Genomic DNA, 18,416 nt, shown 5'->3' on the forward strand with positions numbered 1-18,416 from the left:
GGAGTTCAGTGGTGAAGATTTAGCTAACATCTGGCCAGGCTGCTTCTTAATCCAGCCACAGTGGTGCATACATCCCAGGTAGCACTGCTCATCTCCTGCACATTATCATGGAAGTGAACATTTGAAGCCCCAGTGATCCTCTGCACACACAGCCCCACTATGTATGCATTAACAGGTTTTACTAAGAGTGAAGAAACAGGGAAATAGAGAGTAGTAGTAGGAGGAGTCATCTGGCTCTGGCTGGCTTAATTACACGTTCATGGCGCCCTGAGAACTGCTTTCTTTTACCCCAGGCTTCAACAATACGGCTGGCAGCTGTCTTCACATCTCCTCATTTCTCACTCCCTCTGCTATGGCTCTTCTGCTACTCCAGATATCACTATCTCGATGTTCAGCAACACAAAAGAAGTGCTGGCGCGCATCACACCTAGAACTTGATTCAAAACCAGGATGCTTTACACTTTGCGTCCTTTTGTAACAATCCCACTTTCATCTTTCCCCTTCATCTCATCTTTATGCTGCTGTTATTTTTTTTTCTTTTTGTGATTCAGCTCATGTACATTGCTACATCATTGTATTTTTTTTCTCCGTCTTTTCTGCCGTGCGGTGCGGCTTCCCAGCTGAAGATGATTTATCTGGACAGTCTACTATCCCTTTGGGAGAGTAGGCATCATTGCGGCGGAATGGTGTCACACATCCACACATGGAAACATGAATGCACGCGAAAGCAGAAGACATGACCCCCTCTACGCATGAACACCCACATACACACACACACAGGAGAGGGAGAAAGTTTGCTGCACCACAGCAATCCCAGTGCTTACCTGCACCTGCATCTGTGTCAGAATGCTTAGCCTTTGTTAGTCGACCAGGGAGAAACGTGAACTCCTACCACAATCATACCATTCTTCAAGTCAAGAAAATATTCTGCTCCTCGTGGTTCATGATGTATCACAGATGACCAACACTACTTAGAAATGCAAAAGACAGATTTTTTTTTACTCACTCTCATCTCCTATTTGACCTGAGAATGGCAAATCTGTGCAAAGCCTCGGCAGTCAGACAATCCAGTTGTACTGCTAAAATTAATGCCTCAGTATTTTGCTTCTTTAGGAGAATTTTTCAGTAAATTTAACCTTTTCTGCCCTCCTTTTGTAGAAAACCTCTTTTAGCAGAAATCTGTCATTATTGTAGCCTAGCCGTGCTAGGCAACCCACGGCAACGAATTTAATTCTCTGCAGGGAGGGTCTAGTTACCCTCCATAAGGCTTGAGGCTGGATTCTCCCTAAAACTGGCCGGACCAATCACCATGAAGTGTAGAGTCAGAAGGCGGCGTAACGAAGTGACGACAGAAATGGTAAATGGACTTGCTCTTATATAGCGCTTTTCTACTCATCAGAGTAACTCAAAGCGCTTTTACAACAATTGCTCCCATTCACCCAGACACCACACTAATGTGCAGGTTGCTAATCAACCTGCAACATCAGTCAGTATACATTCACACACCAGTGGAACAGTCACTGGTAGGCAATTCGGGTTCAGAATCTTGCCCAAGGAAACTTCGGCATGCAGCACATGACTAGGCGAGAGCGGGAATCGAACCGCCAACCATTCGATCATTGGACGACCCGCTCTACCACCTGAGCCACAGCCGCCCCTAGGCGTGACGATTCTGACAGAAACAACCAGCGCACAATTAAACAGTTATCTTTCGACTCGGCTTTGGCACAGCCCTCAAAGGTTTGAAGCTAAAATTCAACTTGAAAGAATAAACAAAGGACAGCACTTAAGTGTTTCATTGAGAAGAAAGACGTATTTGGACTTATGCCAACGGATATGGCAAATCCTTAATATACCAGTTGGCTCCGCGGCTCCGCTGGTTGGGAAGCTAATGGGACTTAGCCACACAATCCGCGGTGCTCTCGGAACCACGTCAGCCTATTCGTTGCAGTTGATTGGTTGTATACCTACCCAATTGCTGCAGAGGGATTTTGATAGACAACCTTTTAGCCCGCCTCCCTCCCTGTCGAGCTTCCCTAGACCCTTGTGCCGTCAGAAACATGGATCTAGCATGGCTAGGCTATCATTATTTGTGCTATAATACTGTAAATATATTAGACACTTTATTTCGTCTATTCTGGCTTCCAGTTTTTAGACAGTTTCAGAAATGACACAGATATTGGACTTAATCTAAGATTCCCCAGTCTCGTCTGGCTTTGACAGCTATTAGTCATTATCTTTTAACTGAATGGAAGCAGCTGTAACACCCTCTGTATTCAAGTGCCAATACATGGATCAATCCTTGTAAAACAAACGACACATCTTGCATGTAGCTGGACACTGGAAGTTTGAAGGACCTCCAGTATTCATGCTCAAACTGACAGCAGGAGTCTGCTTTTTATATATTTTTTTCTTATTAAAGACTCTTAAATTTGTCATAAAGATGAATGCAGCACATCAAGGGCATGCGTAGGTTTAACCTATAATGGAGACTTTTTTTTTTTTAATCCATGGTTAAGTGTTTGAGCGTGGGAGGGCATCAAATGGTGGAGACTGTGTTTCTCCTCCCGTCTGCTACCCACACTCAACACTGGTTCTCTTAACTACGTCCAAAACCTTTATGCGACTTTAAACAACAAATGAAACAAATTGTTAGTGGTATCATTTATGAGACTAACTGAATTGTGTTTTTATGCACTAAATCAACAAGGAATATGTAAATATCTGATAAGCAGCAAAAGTGTTGGGGCTAAAGTGTTCATTGACAATGTATTTAGCATGTCTTTTATTATACAATATCCTCTCCTCATGAATAAAGCATTATTAAAACATCCCAAGACTTGGTTAAAGGTTAGAGAAAGATCTCTGGTTTAAAGCAGAAAGTCCACCTTGCCTTGAGAAATAACATACTCATTTCCAAAGTCACAATCTTCCCCCGACTACTTTTGTTGATCAGAACTGACTTTTTAAGGTAAACCTTATCCAAAAAATGTTACTTAATCAAATCCAGCTACACTCTTTCACTGTTAGAGTTTATAATAATTCCAATGCTTGTTAAATCTAATTCATTCTCCATGACACAGAGGTTTTAGTGTAAGAGAGTTATAGAGATAGTTAAATGTCATTTTCTGCAAGCATCTCTACAGTGTTGATTTCACGGGAGAGCTGGTGTACTCCCAGCGGTCCAACATGTTTGTGTTTGCAGAGAAAACCTTAACTTCAGTGGGCAGTTCAGTGCTGTGTTGCAATACTGTGAGAACTGTGCTACAGAGGCTGGTTCATTGTTGGACTAAATTGTTTTACTCCGGCAAGGAAACCGGCGGAGATATGTGACGATCAGCGTACGCTTGTCTGTCTGTCTGTTAGCAAAATTACTGGCAGCGATGCGGTTTATAGTCTGAATGTACAGATTGTTAAAGATTTCTGTAATCATTGCGACGATAGCGGCATGGCATCAGTGTAACTATGACAACAAGTTAACACTCCGTCAAATGCCTGCTGACAATCACAAGATTGTGATCCTTCTACAAACTGACCGTTGCAGACTTATTGGGACTTATCCATCAGAATGATACAAGGAACAAGTAAAAATATATTTAAATTGTGGGGGTGTTTCCAAGCCTCATCAATTCCTGCCACCTGCTACATATTAGGTCACATGATTCGGTATCCATACATAGCGTACACTTGCATAAAACATAACAGGTCATTTGTTGTGGGTACATGGCTACATTGTATAGTGTCATGATTTCTGCCACGACTTTTTTCAAGATTTCAGCTGTTGGAAATGATACGACTGAGCAGCCTTGGCAGAGTACTGCGCTCTCGTGATGCTTTTCTTGCTGTTTTTGTATTTGTGTCTGTTCACTATACACTTCACCAGAACTACAAGTAAGTTAAATATTGAGTCAAACTTGGTATTGACTGTACTGATAACATGCCAGCAATTAAACTTCAAGCTAAACGATGGTGTGAACTTTTGAAACCACACACTAACTTTGTGTAAACATGGATTGTGTTGACTGTTGTTAAATTTTAACTATTGGAAGACTTGCTGCAACACTGTCGAAGTTTAAAATATAGTTTTAATACTGCATAGTGTGGAACAACATGATAATTTCAAAGTGCTTGTACATAAGTCTACTGGTGTTGAATTCACAGTGTTGTGTGGTGATAACTTTGCTTCCCAATTATAATGGGAAAACAGTTTAAATGTCTATAAACAGTAGTTCAAGATTTTTATTTTGATTACAGCTGCGGATTAAAATCTTCTCTCTCAGGCTTATATTGAAGGCAAATGTGCTGTCTACTGAGACTTCCTACATAAAAAGGAGAGAATGTACTTTCTGTGGGTGGAGGTGTTACCGCTGTTTTCTGATTATACTCAGCAAAGTAATGAGCTAAGACTGAGGATATGAATTTAAAGTTTAATTTGCATCATCAAACTGATGAAACAGCCAAAGATGAGTTATGCAGTGAAAACTAGACCTGTTGTAATGAGCCCTGTCTCCTAGAAAAGATCTACTCAATTACAGTTTGAGGGAAGACTATCTTCTCCTGGGTTACGTTTGTGACTTATAACCAGTTTTATCCAACATATATTGACATTTATTGCACAGCTTTTCAACTGTCATCTCTTTTTAGTCCACCAATTGTATATTACGTAGGGTGGGGACTGGTCACCATGAGAACCGCAGAAAAATGGAAGAGAAGATTCATGTTGTATAATGGTACATTTGAATGCAATCATGATAATTTCCTAAACCTAACCAAGTAGTTTTAATGAATCAACCTACCCAGGGCCTCTATATGTAGCTAACCTTGTGAAAGGGTCATTTTAAATTTAGTCGATCCATTCCGTTATCCTATACACCACTTAATCCCAAGCAGGGTTACAGGAGGACTGGAGTCTATCCCAGCTGACTTAGGGCGAAGGCAGGGGACACCCTAGACAGGTCGCCAGTCTATCGCAGAGCTACATACAAACAGTCACACTCGCATTCACACCTATGGACAATTAGACACCAGTTAGCCTCAGCATGTTTTTGGACTGTGAGAGGAAGCAGAAGACCTAGAGAAAACCTATGCAAACTCCATTGCAGAAAGATCAGAAAGTTGTGCATTTTTAAGTGAAGACTGTCTAAAATATATACTCCAGACTGGACTTTTTTTTTTCTTTTCTTTTTTTTTTTTTTTTTTACAATGCAGTGTGGGAGGTGATTCTGAGTCTGTGTGTCGAGTCTGTGTGTCTGTATGTGTAGGAGGACCAACAGTTTCAAAGGGAGGGACTCATGTGCACTAGCATACTGTAACATGCAGCTGAAACATAGAATCTTGGAATACTTCAGTTCTCTGCTAAGCACCACATTTCTCCATCATGTCTTCACATAACAGTAGTGCCTGCTCTACTGATACTATAATTAAGCGCAACATCTCACATGGTTCACCTCTTAAAATAGCAACTATGACAGATTCATACTGATCTTTTGGCCAAATTATCCATTATTCTGTGAGGCTTTTGCAAAAACAAGATGAATAGAATAGAAATAAATGAGCAGAGGATGACAAAATGTTGTTGCAAATTGTTTGCAGTGAGAATAACATGACGCCAAATCATTTTTTAAAGATATTCAAGGATCATCTCACCAATGACATTTTTAATAGTGTAAAAGTATTTGAGCTTTTATTGTAAGAAATATTCATTAGGGTGTGATAAGTCAAGCTTAAAGTCTTAAATTGGTGATGATAATGAGTAATGCATAACCTATTTAACGCACATTGAATAGAGGTTTAGAGCTCCTGTAATCCGGCAGAAAGTTCTTTTTTGTAAGGTTTCATTTTGGGCCTTTACTCTTCTCCCAGTAATACTCCATCCTTTCTAACCATTTTATCACTGTACTCTTCTCTCTGTATTTGTGTGGATTGGAATCCATGAATGCAGTACTTAGGTGAGCAACAACAGAAGCAAGCTTTGTGGATAAGACAGAAAGATGAGCTACATCAGCACTTACTAATGTACCAGCGAGCACACAAGCCAATCACACTGCTTTGCACTCACGGAATCACAGCATTATCCTTATCATTTGTTTCATGCTATTCCTTAAGGAACATGGGTGATTACACACCTCACTCCTCTATGGGCAATTTATCTCTGGTTTTCATCAAGTGTATACTGACTTACAATTGCCAGTCCTCGACCTCATTCATCCATAATGCTTCAGGCTAGAAAAAGTATCTGACAATGTGCTAGTTAATTTGATGGCAGAGATTGACTGGATGAGCTATCAGACGGCGCTCTGTCAAGAATGCTCTTTTTCACTCTCCATCCCAGGCAGTTGCATTTGCTTGCATTTGTAGGCAGGAGGGGTTCTGGAGGAAGGCCTACATAACAGGAAAGAGCTTTCCAGATGCAACTCTGGGGACAATCGATCTCTCTTTGCGGTGTGCTGTTTTTGCTGCTCTCCATGGGGGCCCATTGCTATCGATCTCACTGTGTATGCTGCTGGTTTTTTTTCTTCTATTGTTAGTTTTTTGTTTTTTGGGTGTACACAAGCGATTTTGTAGTGTGTTTAATGCTGTTTGCGAAATTGTTTATTCAATTACCAGTTCATTTGGTTACGTATCTGCCATACCTAGGTTGTGCTGATAAAAATTTGGTCTGTAAGGCCGTGGCTTGTGTTTTGTTTGTTTGTTTGTTTGTTGTGTTGGTTCCTTTTTTTCATCCAAGCATTGCCCTGATGTGTGTCACTGCTAATCGGTTTTTGCAAATGACAAATAAAATCCTGAATATCACCTTAAAGTTAAGGACAGATTGATTTACAAAAAGCAGCATTTCTAAAAAGCAGTTGAATAGTAAAATATGGATTGAATTCATGCATCGACACCCCTAAACGAAAACTTTAGTGCTACTACACTTTAGTTAAAGAAGGAGGATATTCATACTCTGTCCATCACTGTTGATAAACAAGCCAAAGTGCTCTTTAAACTGCTATTTAGTCTCATGCTACTTCAGATTTATTTGGGCTTATTTGTGAACGCAGTACTCCACCAAAGCTGTTCATTCCCTCAGACAGCTCAACAGGTTGAGTGGGCGACCCATGAACAGGGACTATAGTTCCCACTGCAGCGGTGAGTTCGATTTCAGCTCACAGTCCTCTGCTGCAGGTCTTCCTCCCCATTCTTCTCCTTACTTTCCTGTCTGCCTGTCAAAAATGGTCAAAACAATAACTTAAAAAAGAAATGCAGCATTTTTTTAATTAGGTATTAATCATCAGAACATCAACAGAAACACAGAATGTGGCCATTTAATGCAGATGTACGCACAAACAAAATGACCTCGCGCTGAGCACAGGCATGTGTTTTGCATGTGTATGTTATGTACGGACACTGAATCACATGAGTCCCAGTCATATGATCGTCTGCAGGCAGCTGATGCAGTGTTCACTTGTTGTCATGGTTACAGTGACACAGTGCCGCTATCTCACAATACTGCAGAAATCTTTAACAAATCCATGGATAAAGACTATAAGCTACATCACCGCCAAAATCCAATCAGTTGGTCTTTGTGTCATTTTTGACCTTCCCTGAAGATTTCATCCAAATCTGTTGGTCTGTTTTTGAGTAATGTTGCTAACAGACAGACAGACAGACAAACCAACACCGATTGTCACATAACTCTGCTGCTTGCCTTACCAGAGTAATAAGGGGGATGAAAATCATTAATATATCGTATATCATAATTTTCAATTCTTCCATTTAAATGGTGATTCTATTCCAATAAAAATGTCAAACATTAGCTGAGAGACTAGTAAGAGTTTTAAGACTCTCAGAATCACATGTTCAATTTCTGTGAACCGAATCTCAGTGAACTAGCACCTTCGAAGTACATGACATGAAAGATTAGAGGGAGTGCTGAAAAATTAATTCCCCCAGTCTTAATATTTAGCAAAAGTCTCAATGTAAGGACTACAACCTTTCCTCTTTCCCTGCTCCAAATTCAGATGGACATGTCTGTCTGTCAAGCTGGAAAAGACTCCAGAAGCAGGCAGCCACTTAGAAATGCTGTGGTTTGGGGTTTTTCCTTTGTGGCCTCTTCACCCTTTTCTTCCAGCAATACTTCCACACCTTGAATTATTTTATCTCTGGCTTCCTTTTCTTTGCGCTCGGTGGGTTCTTTTTTTTCTACGTCTTGGTTTGAATCCATGAATGCCGCAGTCAGGATTATGGATAACAGAAGTACGGCTTTGTTTGTAAAAACAAAGCAATGGGCTACATCAGCATTTACCAAGACAAAGCCAATTACCCCCACCACCACAGAAAGAGATTCACTGTGCTATTCTCATCATTTTTACTCTGTGGTGGGAAAAAAAGACGACTTGCTTGTTTTATGCTTATCCCTCAAGGAAGGCCTGGCAGAGAAATCCCTGCTTTATATCTTGAGGTGCTCACTCTTGGTTTTTCACACATTTGTTTGTGATTAGTACATTCAGCAAAACTTGACTTTCTCACTTGAAGTTGTGAGCGTAAAACTGCTTTCTGGCTTCGGGTTATGCACTGAAGACTGAGTCAAAGTTGATCACGTGTTATCTATACACAATATCACCATTTCTCTCAAATATTGTTCACAAATCTGTCTAAATCTGTGATAGTGAGCACTTCTCCTTTGCTGAGATAATCCATCCCACCTCACAGGTGTGCCATATCAGGATGCTGATTAGACACCATGATTAGTGCACAGGTGTGCCTTAGACTGCCCACAATAAAAGGCCACTCTGAAAGGTGCAGTTTTATCAAACAGCACAATGCCACAGATGTGGCAAGATTTGAGGGAGCGTGCAATTGGCATGCTGACAGCAGGAATGTCAACCAGAACTGTTGTTTGTGTATTGAATGTTCATTTCTCTGCCATAAGCCGTCTCCAAAGGCGTTTCAGAGAATTTGGCAGTACATCCAACCAGCCTCACAACCACAGACCACGTGTAACCACACCAGCCCAGGACCTCCACATCCAGCATGTTCACCTCCAAGATGGTCTGAGACCAGCCACTCGGACAGCTGCTGAAACAATGGGTTTGCATAACCAAAGAATTTCTGCACAAACTGTCAGAAACCGTCTCAGGGAAGCTCATCTGCATGCTCGTCATCCTCATCGGGGTCTCCACCTGACTCCAGTTTGTCGTCATAACCGACTTGAGTGGGCAAATGCTCACATTCGATGGCGTCTGGCACGTTGGAGAGGTGTTCTCTTCACGGGTGAATCCCGGTTTACACTGTTCCGGGCAGATGGCAGACAGCGAGTGTGGCATCATGTGGGTGAGCAGTTTTCTGATGTCAATGTTGTGGATGGAGTGGCCCATGGTGGCGGTGGGGTTATGGTATGGGCAGGCGTCTGTTATGGACCAAGAACACAGGTGCATTTTATTGATGGCATTTTGAATGCACAGAGATACCGTGACGAGATCCTGAGGCCCATTGTTGTGCCATACATCCAAGAACATCACCTCATGTTGCAGCAGGATAATGCACGGCCCCATGTTGCAAGGATCTGTACACAATTCTTGGAAGCTGAAAACGTCCCAGTTCTTGCATGGCCAGCATACTCACCGGACATGTCACCCATTGAGCATGTTTGGGATGCTCTGGATCGGCGTATACGACAGCGTGTACCAGTTCCCGCCAATATCCAGCAACTTCGCACAGCCATTGAAGAGGAGTCCCCCCACACACACACACACACAATAAAACAAAGCTGCACCTTTCAGAGTGGCCTTTTATTGTGGGCAGTCTAAGGCACACCTGTGCACTAATCATGGTGTCTAATCAGCATCTTGATATGGCACACCTGTGAGGTGGGATGGATTATCTCAGCAAAGGAGAAGTGCTCACTATCACAGATTTAGACAGATTTGTGAAAAATATTTGAGAGAAATGGTGATATTGTGTATGTGGAAAAAGTTTTAGATCTTTGAGTTCATCTCATAAAAAATGGGAGCAAAAACAAAAGTGGTGCGTTTATATTTTTGTTGAGTGTAAAAGAAATTATCTCTGAAAAGTGTCTGCTTCCTCTCCCTGTAACTTAAGACTTTCACTTAAATTTTTCAGTCGAGCCCAAAATAGATTTACAACGGAAAAATTCTAAACAGAACCAGTTCAGTCATATTTTACTGATTTTCAGTATCAGCATGCTGACTACGGTAATATAAACGCACGGTGCAGTGATCCTGAATGAGTCAGACTTTGTATTCATAATCAAAATTCTGATGAATTCATGATTCAGTTACTCTGTCATCTGATCTCCATATTTATTTTGTCTCTACGAGCGAACAATAAATTAAGTGCTTTTGTTTTGTGTTTTCTCTCTCACAGTTAGGGATGTAAATGTTTTGTGAATGTGAGTAAATCTTTAAAGAATGTTATTTTCTGAAATGTCCCATTAGAGCTATTATCTAACTTGTCTATCTTATTTCAAACACATGAATTACATGAAACAAACTGCTACAAATGAGTAGTAATAACTGCTACAGATGGATAACAGCTTGGTCAGTGAGTAGATCTTACAAAGTTCACATTTTTTGAACAGCAGTATGTGTGTGTGTGTGTGTGTGTGTGTGTGTGTGTGTGTGTGTGTGTGTGTGTGTGTGTGTGTGTACGTACATACATACATATATATATATATATATATATATATATACTGCCTTTCAAAAATTTGAGTTCACTTAGAAATGTCCTTATTTTTGAAAGAAAAGTTTATTTCAATGAAGAAGATAATGTTAATGAATCGGTCTAGACATTGTTAATGTGATAAATGACTATTCTAGCTGGAAATGGCTAATTTTTAATGGAATATCTACATAGGGGTACAGAGGAACATTTCCAGCAACCATCACTCCTGTGTTCTAATGCTACATTGTGTTAGCTAATGGTGTTGAAAGGCTAATTGATGATTAGAAAACCCTGTGTAATTATGTTAGCACTTGAATAAAAATGTGAGTTTTCATGGAAAACATGAAATTGTCTGAGTGACCCCAAACTTTTGAGCCATACTGTATGTGTATTTAGTTTCAATTCAATTCAATTCAATTTCCCTTATATAGCACCAATTACAGGTCAAATTATCTCAAGTCGCTTTACAGAACCCATACGCCTGAATCCCCAGAGCAAGCCCTAAGGTGACAGCCTTTTAATGGGAAGAAACCTCGAGCAGAACCTGGCTCTTTATGTCGGGGGACCCATCTGTCTGCTGGGGGACTGAGAGGGACAGAAGAGGTAGAGAGGTGGAGGGGTAGAGGTGTGGAGAAGAGAGAGGGAGAGGGGAGAGGGATGGGGAGATAGAGGGAGAGTGGGAGGGATAGGAGAAGAGGAAGAAGGAACATGTTACACACAGTTGGATACATGCACGATAAACTACATGATACATACAAAGTAAAGGCTAACACTGAAATTGATTCAAAGGTTCAATGTTATGATGTACAGCTCTGTCATTAAATATACCACATATATAGCTGGTAGTAAATAATATAGTTATTCCCAGTGTTGTACTGATTTGGTGACAATAGTTAGGATATACCTGACAAATCACTGATAATTATGAACTTTGCACTGATTTCACATGAACCTGTTATTATTGATATTGGACTCATTGTTTATAGGACCTTATATAGGTTCATAAACTGACCAGAGCACAATCTTTAGACAAACCTTTACAGTTTTAGCAAACATGTGCATTGAGGACCAAATTTAAACTAAAAAAAAAAAGACATTGCAAGCAGATTACAATGAAATACAAATATTCAAAGTATTTAACTTTCATTGTGATTAGAGCGATATCTCACATTGTGAGATATTCTGAAATTCTGCATCTCATCATCAAGGATGGGACACATCATTTACCATTGTCATGTACTGAGCTTTAATTTGGCCTCTTTTCATATGAACATTAATATTTATCTGCACAACCATGCACAATCTAATCTCAGGCTTTCTGTTTCCATTGATATTTCAAGAATGGTAAGATTGCTATCAGCTCACCAAAGTGTTTTTCTTTCCAGGCTCCCAGAGGTGCGGATCTCAGACAACGGGCCTTATGAATGCCACGTGGGCATCTACGACCGGGCAACGAGGGAGAAGGTTGTCTTGGCTTCAGGGAATGTTTTTCTCACCGTTATGTGTGAGTACCATCGTTGCACATTATCTATACTTTAAAGCTGAGGAAATACCTTTGAAGAGGCATCTTGGTTTGAGTAATTTTTTGAGTTAAAACAGGACGCTTGGGTGGGACACGGGATGCATGGAGAGACCATTCAAAGTTGGACAGTGTGACAAAGATTGAAAAACTGGATGTGGTTCAGGCCTGCAGGCAGGAGAGGAATGTCTTGATCACTCAAAAAAAGTGAGAGGTTTCAAGTTTCATGTGAGGTGCCGGAGGGAAGATGTTTGAAAACTGACACTATTGGTTGGATATGCTGGTTCTCCAGCACAGAAGGAGGAATTTTCACAGAAAAAAATGGTAAAAATCGTGTAAAATTATGCAAACAGCTTAATTGTTTGGCAGCTATATTTTACTGATATTCATGTTTACAGAGAGCAGGTGTAACTTTATAGCCTTGCTTAAGAAATGTGGTTAGGTCTTTCCTTTTTATAACATGTTGGGTTTTTTTTTTGTTTGTTTTTGTTTTTATCACTGCACTAAACCTAAATTTCAAAATGACCCATGTTGTTTTTCCCATCACCCCTGTTTGTAGGAAAGACTGTAGCAGATTTGCACTCAGATAAAAACTACCGTTTAATTATTTTGATTGTTGTAATATGCTGTGATCAGCCATGTCAAAGCGGCTTGGTATCATTTTGAGAACACCTATTAGCTCAGTTTGCTGCATGTCCAGGTTTTGTCTGAAAGCGTTTGAAAAATGGCTCACCGATTGGATGGATGTTGGCTCAGAGTGGAAAACAATGGCACTACAGACAGTGAGTGAATTAATCACGCTCACCCAATGAATACCAAAGATATTTTACATGGAGGTGATTTTTCAGTGTGATGCAGGATTTCTTTATTTATTTATTTGTTTTCCCGTCACTGTGGCGGCTACTTTCTACTGTTGTGACTGTCTGTGTGACATCAAGAATTAATGAACACATTTGCCTTGAAATTTTGCAGACAGATAGGTCCCTGGGCTACGGAGTGATTGATTAAATTTCAGCGGTGATCCTGATCGAGAATGTCTGCCATTGGAAGGTTATTGCTTCCTTCAACTATGAACCTAACAGAAACAGACTTGATTCCAAATCCTGAGGGTGCATTCAGAGGGGGTCATAGAATCGATCCAGCTGAAAATTCAACTTGATACAAATGATGCGTTTCTGCTGAAACTGCCTGTGTTGAGGAGCGTTCGGTGCCGGAGGAGGAATGCGCTGTCTCGGTCTAGGATTAACATTTTTTTTTAAAAACACTTACTTTGTTCTTGTGTCTGTCTATTTATCTATGCTTATCTGTCTATCAGTCATGTTGATTTAACACTGATGAGTATTTGCTTCCTTCCGTTTACTTCACACCTTGTTGCCTCTGTGTTAAAATGACTATTGCCATTATTTAGTTACCATGATATTTCATTCAATCAGTGGATGAGGCTTTGTGCCTGTAGCCCATTGCTCAGTCTGTGCTGTAATTATTGTATTTAAGTCCCCCTAACGACAGCTGCTTCGCCTGCCTCTGATGTATCAATTCCAGCAGCAAAGACATGCTGTTCTCCATGTGGTCCTGTGGCTAATTAGCAATGGTGGAATTTTTTTGGTGGAACACTAGAGAGAGACACCATGTGACAATATTACTCCATTATCACATTTTGTGCCCCTGAGAACTGGCTGTGGGGTTTGTGTTCCTTTTTTTTTCACTTAACTTAGACATTTGTTTCTTTTAACGAAGCCCCTCAGCCCCTTGTTCTGTTCCTTTTGATGACTGACCTCCTGTGTGTGTCGGAGCGGTCCTGCTCACTGACGTCAGTGAAAGACTTTATCAATGAGAGGGGGTTTACTCAGTTAACTGTTTCTTGTTTCAGCGCTGGGTGGGGGGAAGTGAATGATGTGATCACGGTATGGTTGGAGCACCCTAACTCAGCTGGGTCTTAAATCACCACTCCACTAGAGAGGAAGAAGAATGGCCTCTGGCATTGTGGCTAATTGCCATCTAAACTGAAACAGAATTATTCATAACCTATTAGTGTGTCAAGTTCAGTGGGAAGTAAAGAAAAAAGTAGAGAAGAGAAAGAAAGAAAATGAGGGGGGAAAAAAGTTAATTAATAGGAAGCAGTACATGGAGAGTATTTTAATTTTTTAAAGGGCTTCATAAATAAGAATTATCATTTTAATGAATCCCCTGCCAAGAAATTCAATCATCCAGTTTTAAAAGGCTAAACCCTGAACTCTTGGTACCTCCACTACTGTCCTTCACTCTCTGGAAAGTTTGAAAAGTCTTTCCTTTTTTCCTTGCTCTGCATGGACATATGTTGACTTTATTAAGCCCAAAGTAATGAAGGATGTCTCAACCAAATGACTGTTTTAGCCACACTATGATGGACAATTTAGCTCAAGCTGCATCCACTGATGTATCAAATCAATCATCGTTAATCACTGATTCCAACTGGAAAGAACTGTCTTTTTAATATTTACAAGCAAAAGAAAAAATAACCAAATAATCAGGCAGATATTTTGTTTGCTTCATCTTGTGCTTTTCAGTGTGTACAGTTGCACCAGAAAGCTTTTAGCCTTATAACAAGAAACATTAATAAGATACAATACTATACTCACAACTAGGACATTTTGTCATTACTCTGTTAGCCAAATGTTATCCCTGAACCTGGATGAGTTGTTTTGCTGCTGTGTGAAAGCAAATGTAATTATTGATTCAGTACTGAGTGATGATGTATGGTGTGGCATAGAGTTGTTTTCTCAGTTCAAAATGAAGATTTGAACTGAAAGGTTAAAGATGAGAAGTTTATTGTGAGAAAATGCTGAAATGCGCTGATGGACAGAATCCTTATTAGCTTATTGAATTTCCCATCAAATCATTTGCAGTTTCTGCCTGCAGAGGATACATCCAGAAAGATGCAAACACAGTGGGGAGAGAAAGCACAATGTAACACAATTTGGCCTTTTGACCTCTTTCCTCGCTGCTATTGTCTCATTGGGGAAAGCTCAGTCGATTGACATCTGAAGACAAGACATTCAGTTCTTTCATATGTGGATGAGAACTTTAAATGAGATGATCATGTTTCCAAAAAAAAAAAAAAAATCCAGAATTTATTATTTTTTTTTACCTTACCTTAGAATTAGATTCACAGCAATCATTCTTTTCTGCTGTTGGCTATTGGTCTCTTAGTAAAGTTAGGCTGGAACTTTCTCTTTGGCTAAGAGCAATACTGATATATGGCAGAGGGAAACAAAGGTTATTGTTTGCATAATGTTCCACCAGCTTCAGCTGCATAACTAAGTTGGATGGAATCTGTCGAGAGGCAACAAACAATGTAATCGCCCTTCATTCACCTTAATGAGAAAGAAAGACGATATTTAAAAGATTCATAAGTATTTAAAAATGTTTCTATTTGAAAACATGAAAAGGTTTATTCAAAATGAAAGTAGAATTTTAATTTCACTTGAACTGTATTCCCAACAAGGATTGAACAATGGATCGGAGGTTAACACTTAACACTTAATAACTCACCTTGCAGCTACAAGAACCCCGGTTCACACTCAGGCCTTCCCGGGATCTTTCTGCGTGGAGTTTGCATGTTCTTTCTGTGCATGCGTGGGTTTTCTCCTGCAAGTGTTTTAACCATCTGACAGTCCTTCAAATTAAGGTAAAACCTAAGCAATTTAAATGCCATTGCAGATCACTGTGGAAAAGTGCCTCAGTTTGCTTGAGTAAATTAAAAGAAGCAATCAAGATATAAATGTTGAATCAAACTTATAGGACATTTCCTCTCGCACTTTAAATAAAGGACAAGTGGATGAATGAGCGTTTGCCTTAGTGTAAGTCTTTGCCAAGTCATGTTTTGTTGAGTTGGTTTGTGTAGTAGATGTGTCTGACGTCAGCATTTGGAGACATTAAACCATATGATAATATTATCATATAATTGATTCAGTATATTGGGATTTTAAAACCAGAGGCAGAGAATAGATTTTTGACTTGTTGCCAGTCACAAAAACAGATATTTCATTCTGCTAACAGTGACATATCCCTCCCTATAAAGCTAAGGTCATAATTTCCAGCTTTGGTGGGTGAAAAAAAATCAATACCACTTCCTCAATGGTAAAGATACAGTCATTATTTGTTATTACCCAAAGTGATTTCTATGCGCATTCCAAAGATACGACTAAAGGTTATTGTGTCTCCTCAGAACACAGCCTGACCTTGAGATCGCACTCTCAGTTGATCGGTGCGTACCGTCCGAGGCAACGGAGCTCGTCGTGTTGTTGCCTGTATCAGATGACCGTTTGGTTGTGACTTCTCTGCGGATGAAAACATCTTAATAGCCCCCGTGTTTAAACGTCATGTCAACGTAATTTCGGAAATCCGTTCTTCTAACCTTTCGTGAAGCTCAAGGATGTAATTTAAAGATACCCTTCATGAGGCGGCAGGGCTGGTATTTATAACCCCTAGAAACAGAGATGAGCACCAAGGTGTTTGAGGGACTAATTACCTTCTCTTCCCATATAACTGGGATTATGCTTCAATAATGGATGCCCAACTTTAATTAAGCACTGTGTATATTTAGGTGCGCGCCTATAAATGGTTGGGATTAATGGCATACGAGCCAAGCCTTCAGACAGCCAACGCCTGCAGACACAGCAGTTTGGTGTACTAGTAGGAAGAGTTGGGGACTGCGTTCAAGTGCACGCATGCCCCTTTGCGTGCTTGTGTGTGGAGAGGGTTGTTTGATGGCAGGGTTGATGGACTGTTAGTGAGCTTCCTTTGGACTTGTTGGGAAAGTGAAGAGAACATGTTGGCCAGAAACAACACACAGACTGACTGAAACTCAGTGGCCTAATTCCCAGCTCTCAGAAAGGATGCCAATTTAGTCAGACTCATCACTTGTACTCTGAAGTGTTTGCTGTGTCGTCTTTTAGCACGCCTCAGGTCACCATAGGGGATTGTTGGAGAGTCCTTGATATGATTCTCCATTACTCTCTCATTTATCCTCTGCGTCACCTTCCTGCTCATCACACTTAATGTCCTACGGTGTGCTATCAGTTACACGTTGAATTGATCTGTGCAATAAGCAATGCTACATGCAGACACCAATAGTATCTGTTTGGATTTTGACAAGGTAATGCATCAGCTGCTGTCCACACACAACAAGCCTTAGTAATTTTTTCTGTTCATTAGCGTCTCCTTTGGTGTTTCTCTTTTCAAAAATTCCTCCCCACTCCTTCGTACTTCCACCATTCAGATTTACTTCACTTCAAGCAGCTTACAGCACCAATAAAATATGTCGGCTTGGAGCCCATTGAAGAAAAAAAAAGAATGAATGAATTCAAAGAACAGGATGAATTATTAAATGTCTTTGAGCTAAACCCTGGGGTGATAATTGAGGCAAAAATAAACAACCCATGGGCCTTCCTCAAGGATTCTTCTACCCAACATTGAACTGGTAGTCTGTGCATCGCTTAGTCTATGCTAAAGCATTTTTGTCTGATTTTTTTTACTTCCTTCCATGCTGTTAGTTTTGTCGGAAAAAAATGTCTGTTTTCCCATTACTTGATGTTACTTTTTTCCCCAAAAACCCACTGTAGCAAGAGTTTTCATTAATAGCGCAGAAATTTTAAACGTTCGTCGGTCAAACAGCAGAATCCATCGCTGCCATTTGCCACTAATTAGCTGCAACTGGGTGGTCACATAAACTTGAAATCATGTTTGGAGCCATACTGTATCTCATTTGAGCCACATTAACGACAAGCCATTTTTACACTCAAGCTCATTCAATTGACATTCACCAGGCGCTCATCAGCGGGGTGGCCCGATGCATGCCAAAACTGTAGCCTCGTGAGTAAGCCTGTTTTTCATACCCAGAGATTTCACACAGCAAACAAAAAACAAGCATCTGATGGTTGCATCACATCATCTGCTCATAGTCTGTCCACTAAAACTCTCTAGGAGACAATATTTTGGCCTGAGATATTGTTTATCAACTAAAGCCTTGAGCCGCTGTATGAGGGCGATTTCTGTGCACTGTTTATTTTGCATTTGTATGCATTGCACCATAAAGCAGTAGATTAACAGGATAAAAATGCCCATCAAGGATTCTTTAAGATCTTTGTCAAATCCTAGCAGCAGCTGAAGAGTCTCTCCGCAGGCAGTGACACAGTGTCATGTACTGTAAGCACTGCTGAAGAGGTGGATGTATTATGAGAAAAGACAACATGCT

General features: G+C 40.3%; 1 protein-coding gene across 2 annotated transcripts in view; it reads left to right on the top strand.

The window, feature by feature from the left end:
- The window catches only part of igsf21a (immunoglobin superfamily, member 21a), a 188,064-nt gene that overhangs the window by 98,016 nt on the left and 71,632 nt on the right, over positions 1 to 18,416 (top strand). For both annotated transcript variants that reach the window (XM_022192610.2, XM_022192611.2), the window contains exon 4: positions 12,048 to 12,166. In XM_022192610.2, coding sequence (XP_022048302.1) covers positions 12,048 to 12,166 — 119 coding nt within the window. The remainder of the gene's footprint in view (positions 1 to 12,047; positions 12,167 to 18,416) is intronic.

This window comes from Acanthochromis polyacanthus, chromosome 5 (assembly GCF_021347895.1).
Source record: "Acanthochromis polyacanthus isolate Apoly-LR-REF ecotype Palm Island chromosome 5, KAUST_Apoly_ChrSc, whole genome shotgun sequence".
NCBI lineage: Eukaryota > Metazoa > Chordata > Actinopteri > Pomacentridae > Acanthochromis > Acanthochromis polyacanthus.